At 59.3% G+C, this 5,274-nt stretch overlaps 3 protein-coding genes across 3 annotated transcripts; 2 read left to right on the top strand and 1 right to left on the bottom strand.

Annotated features, from left to right (window-relative positions):
* Window positions 1-1,056, top strand: BDZ83DRAFT_566809 (porphobilinogen deaminase; the record flags this gene model as incomplete). Its single annotated transcript, XM_060503890.1, has 1 exon — window positions 1-1,056. The coding sequence occupies one exon, from the start codon at window positions 1-3 to the stop codon at window positions 1,054-1,056; it is 1,056 nt and encodes a 351-aa protein (XP_060370488.1).
* A 78-nt stretch (window positions 1,057-1,134) lies between these two features.
* Window positions 1,135-2,043, bottom strand: BDZ83DRAFT_602761 (glycine cleavage system H protein). The gene is made up of 2 exons (XM_060507190.1): window positions 1,836-2,043; window positions 1,135-1,742 (listed from the first exon to the last, which is right to left on the bottom strand). The coding sequence occupies exons 1-2, from the start codon at window positions 1,957-1,959 to the stop codon at window positions 1,339-1,341; spliced, it is 528 nt and encodes a 175-aa protein (XP_060370489.1). The 5' UTR covers window positions 1,960-2,043; the 3' UTR covers window positions 1,135-1,338.
* BDZ83DRAFT_602762 (uncharacterized protein) lies at window positions 2,044-3,095 on the top strand. Its single transcript, XM_060507191.1, has one exon. The coding sequence runs from the start codon at window positions 2,454-2,456 to the stop codon at window positions 2,880-2,882; it is 429 nt and encodes a 142-aa protein (XP_060370490.1). The 5' UTR covers window positions 2,044-2,453; the 3' UTR covers window positions 2,883-3,095.
* The last annotated feature ends 2,179 nt before the right edge of the window (window positions 3,096-5,274 follow it).

The following is a 5,274-nucleotide window of genomic DNA, read 5'->3' on the forward strand; positions in this document are numbered from 1 at the left end:
ATGGCCGCCACACCCGAGAACGGCACCCCCATCCACGTCGGCACGCGCAGGTCGGCGCTGGCGATGAAGCAGACCGAGATCGTCGTCGAGGGCCTCTCGAAAGCCCGCCCCGACGCCACGTTCGAGATCCACAGCATGCAGACCCTCGGCGACAAGGACCAGATCACGGCGCTCTACAACTTTGGCGGCAAGGGCCTGTGGACCAACGAGCTCGAGGCGAAACTCGTCGCCAAGGAGCTCGACATCATCGTCCACTCCCTCAAGGACATGCCCACCACCCTGCCCGACGGCTGCACCCTCGGCTGCGTCACCAAGCGCGAGGACCCGCGCGACGTCGTCGTCTTCAAGGCCGGGCTCGCCGAGCAGCACGGCTGGAAGACGCTGGGCGACCTCCCCGCGGGCAGCGTCATCGGCACCAGCAGCATCCGCCGCATCGCGCAGCTGAAGCGCCGCCACCCGGGGCTCAAGTTCGCCGACGTCCGCGGCAACATCGAGACGCGCCTGCGCAAGTGCGACGACCCGGAGGGCCCCTTTTCCGCGATCATCCTCGCCGCCGCGGGTCTGCTGCGCATGGACTACGGCGCGCGCATCTCGCAGTACCTCGACTCGGAGAACGGCGGCACGCTGCACGCCGTCGGACAGGGCGCGCTGGGGATCGAGGCGAGGGCGGGCGACGAGAGGGTGCTGAGCGTGCTGCGGGAGCTCGAGGACGAGCCGACGATGCTGGCGTGCGTGGCGGAGCGGAGCGTCATGCGCACGCTCGAGGGTGGGTGCAGCGTGCCGATTGGCGTGGAGACGAGTTGGGTTGAGGTCGATGGTAGCAAGAAGCTGCGCCTCAAGGCGACGGTGGTACACGTTGACGGCACGCAGGGCGTAGATGCGGAGAGGACCGAGACGATTGCGACGCGGGAGGAGGCCGATGACTTTGGCAAGCTCGTGGCGCAGGACCTGGTGGATGGGGGCGCGCAGAAGATCCTTGATGATATCAACCAGGCGCGGCCGGGTGACCAGATCGCGACGGCGGAGACCGCGGCGGCGGCCAATGCTGCTGCGTAACGAACTTATGACACAATCGGAAGAAGGACTCAATCGGACAAAACACACCAAACGGAAGAAAATAGACTGTTCCCACTGGAACCATTTGATGACCATCATCTCTCATTGCTCTATGTTGGTGGCTACCACGTTGTTGAACCGCAAACCCGAAAAGTGAATACCCGCTTGGCGTTGGCGTATAGTACAGACACGCACTCTGCCCGGTTGAACTGCCGGCTACCTATATCTAACCAAACCATTGCTCTCTCTCTCTCTCTCTCTTCCCCCTCTCTCCCCATCAATCTAGTGATCCTCGGAAGCGGTGAAAGCCTTGTACTCCTCCTCGCTCATGAGGGCCTCGAGCTCCTGGACGCCCGCCTCGTCGACCTCGACCTTTGCGATCCAGCCGCCGCCGTGGGAGTCGTCCTCGGGCACCTTGTTGATGGTGCCGGGCTTCTCCTCGAGGCCGAGGTTGACCTGGGTGACCTTGCAGCTGATGGGGGCGTTGATGTCGGCGGCGCTCTTGACGGACTCGACGGCGCCGATGGCGTCGCCCTGGGCGACCTCTGTCCCTTCCTCGGGGAGCTCGACGTAGACGACGTCGCCCAGCGCCTCGGCGGCGTACTCGGAGATGCCGACGACGCCCGTCTTCTTGTCGGCGTTGAGGTCGATCCACTCGTGGTCCTTTGTGTACTTGCGTATTAAGCCTGTTGATGATGGTTCGGAAGCAGGTCCGAGGGGTCAGTCTTGTGGTGTTTGATACCTTCGGGTGGGGAGCCGAAGCTGGAAGGGGAGCTCACTGCTGGGGGTTGTAGAGAAGCTGCGCTGCGCGGGACGGGGGAAAAAGGCACGGGGAGCGGCCTTTGTGAATTGGGAGAGGGCGGAGGGGCGGACTGCCCTCATGCTGCGTGCAATTGAGGCCATTTTGAGGATTTTTTTTTGGGTTTGTCGTGAGAGATGTGGAAGAGTGGTGGTAGGTTTTTGGAGTTTGAGAATGAGGTCAGAACGGCCGACTTTAGAGCTTCCGGGGGAATTTGGGGCCTGGGCGGCTGATAGGTTATCGGGAGGTACGTACCGCCCTACCGAGACCGGGAACTCTTCCATTCAAACACCAGCTGTTGAGCCAATCAGGGGACATGTTTCTCGAGCCGCCGTCGCCTTAGTCATGACTGTTTGAGCGGACTGCCATCGGCCCGGGGCCGCAAGAGCCAGCCTGGGGTCATTGGATGCAGGGCGATAAGAGACCGCGCTGGGTTGGAGGGAGAGCGATAGGAGGGGAAGCCGAGAGCGCCTTCTCTTTAGTCAGTCTGAGGTGTCTGCTGCTAGCCTCTTATTCTCTGTGCACTTGAGGTAGTGTGCCAGTCACAGGGAATCCCCGCCGCGGGCAGGAAGCGAGAGGACGACGTAGAGAGCCGGGCATGAACCCAAGGGCTCGGACGGAGCGGGCCAGGAGTCCGTTGCGAGGCCATCCGGGAGTGTCCCGTCTCTTTTGGTCTGGGACTCTGGGTATTTTTCGGGCGGGTGCCAGGTGGACTGGGCGGACGTGGTCGACCGTGGGCCGTGGTGGACTATTACAACGGCTTCATGCCGTTTGCATGAATTCCCCATTTCGTGCCTGCGAAATTGCATGGCGGAAATGTTCTAGTCTCGATCTCATCGGTTCTGCATCGGTTGCTTTTCCTTTCCCATTTGGACTGTTACTATTTTTTTCCTCTTCCTCTTTTCCTGAAATCTGGTGGATGTCTCTTTGGGTCTGGTGTCTCTGCTGTGGAATTGGCGAAGCCTCTGTGGGCATCCCTCGTGCGCCCTGCAATTCAATTCGGGATGAGTTTTCAAGGCGGAGATAGAGTTGGCAATAGCCTCATTCTAGAATTGCGGTCAGAGGCCTGGCTTGTTTGCTGAGCCTGGGGTTCGAGCCCGGGCCCTGGACTCTGTGCATCGTCCCATGTCGCGTGTGCTGGCTTACGTAATGGGAACCCGAGCGTGATGGGGGGGGTTGTTGACTTTTGGCAAGTTTTCTATTGACATTGGGCGCTGTGCTTTTTTCTGCTGCGTCCCGGACAACGAGCTGCAGCTGCACGAATTCATCGGCCAATGTCACGTCGCAAGCGACAGCGTTTCTACTTGTCAACATTGCAGGCGCTGTCAACAACAGTGGTCTTCATGTCTGCAGAGGAACTCGATTGCAAGCCAGGCAGATGTGATTCCTGACCAGTGACGACTGACGACTGACGACAGACGACATGAGGCTCACCGCCCTCGAAAGTTGTGCCCTGTTTGGTGAGGCTCGGCCGGTCCGTTTGAACGTTTTTGTCTCAGTGCCTTGCCCGCGCTACGCATGCTCGCTCGTACGGTGCGACCACCGTCCACTGTCGAGTTGTCCCTGTCGAGTCCCACTGACTTCAGGCGAAGCTGAAAGAAGCCCAAGAGCCCACCAGTCAGTGGACCTGGAAGAAAAGAATGGAAGAAAATTGGCAAGTATTAATAAACGAGGATGGATTGTGCGTGTACGTTGATTCGATTCCATAAATGCCGCCGCCCGTGATGCATCATCCATAATCCTCGAAAGCAATAGCACCAAATCTCCCGTCATAAGGTGCTAGAGGTGTGTTAGTGCACGAAAGGGAGGTGCGCCTGTGGTGCGTGGGGCGGCTGAACAACATTGCCTACCTACCTACCTACCTACCTACCGTAAGGTACTGTGTAGTGTGTACTGGAGGCGTACGTATTGTGTGCATAAAACGCGTCCGTCTCGCGTCTTCTCCACACAACCGTGATCTACTGCGTACTGCGTAGTGTACCTACTTGCTCAACTTTGGCGTCATTGCCAGTGCACGAACAGGACAAAAGTATCCATCCTGGCCATCTGACTGGCTGCGTTCTTTCCCCTGGGCCCTCCCTTCCTCGATCTGCCATAAGCGCCATGGCCTGGGGATGGCCCTGACTTGCCGTTTCCCTGGGCTTTCCTGCGCTGGCGTGCCTCACTAAGGTACCTAATGCTCCGCTAAATCACCCAAGCCAAAGAGTCGCTTGCTTCCCTTTAGTGTACTGGTTCGAGTTGTGCCTGTCCATGTTCGCACCATGCGAGGTACGTACCTCCGTAATGTTATGTTGCACTGACATCCCATCTTCCCCCCTCCCCCCCCCCTCTCTTGCACCAAAACACAACAACGGGGGGCAGCACAGCACAACAAAGTCGCACAAGCATCTCCTCAGCATCCCGTCTATCCATCCGACGCGCACAACTTCCCTGGCGCTTGACATTGACATATCCACGGCTGCTTGGTGCTTGGCCTTGCCTGGATCTCCGCTACTCCATCCCCATACCCTGACTCCCTCCCCTGGGCCCGTTTCGGTACATTCCATGACCGTCACCTCCAGCTCCTCCTGCCATCGAGTATCCGTACCGCACCGCCGCATCTCATCTCATCGCCATCCTGTCCCGTCGTCGATACCTGACCCTTTCTGTCTTTTGCTCGCCTTGTCTTGCCTCACCGTCTGCCGCAACCTGGCACCTTTCAACCTCGTCTCTTCGCCAAGTCCACCCACCAAAACGAGGGCTTCCTGTTGTTGTCAAGCTTCGGCCCGGCTCTTGCAACTCGGTCACGACCAAGTAGTCGCCTGTTGATACTACACACTCTCGGTACGTTCGTCTGGCCCATTCCCATTGCTCAGCTCGAGGTGGGCAACCCCTGCTTCAACTCGTCGTCCAATCCCCTCTCTTGTTCCCGCACCGCACCGTCTCAAGGTCCCGTACCGTCCACACCACGCTCCTGTCCCTCCTCTCTTCCTCTGGATTCCGTGTGTGGAGAGGCTAGGTGAGACATCTTTGCCTGAACACTCATTCCCTCTCTCCCACCTCACCTATTCTCACCTCCACGAGTTGCGTCGACGTCGCCAATCCTAATCAGCGACAGATACCATCTCGAATAGCCCGGTTTCGACTTGGCCCTTCTGCTGCCCCATCAATCGCCGCGCCGCCGCCCTGGCAAGCGCTCCATGAAGCCATCGTCGGGCCTGAACTGAAACCTGCCGCCCTCTCCTCGACCTTCTTTTGGGACTCGGCGCCGACTGTCACTTGTCCTCGCTCATCGGCAAGCCGGTAAACTCCAGCATCGTCGTCTTTCCGGCCCCTTGCTCGACACTGAGCCTCCCGTCCCGCACCCTCGAATCTCCACGCTGGATTCCTCAACACTGTCCGCGGGGTCACCGGCCCAGTTCCACGACGCAGTCGACACC

This window comes from Colletotrichum acutatum (assembly GCF_030867785.1).
Source record: "Colletotrichum acutatum strain CBS 112980 chromosome Unknown BDZ83scaffold_7, whole genome shotgun sequence".
In the NCBI taxonomy this organism is placed as follows: Eukaryota; Fungi; Ascomycota; class Sordariomycetes; order Glomerellales; family Glomerellaceae; genus Colletotrichum; species Colletotrichum acutatum.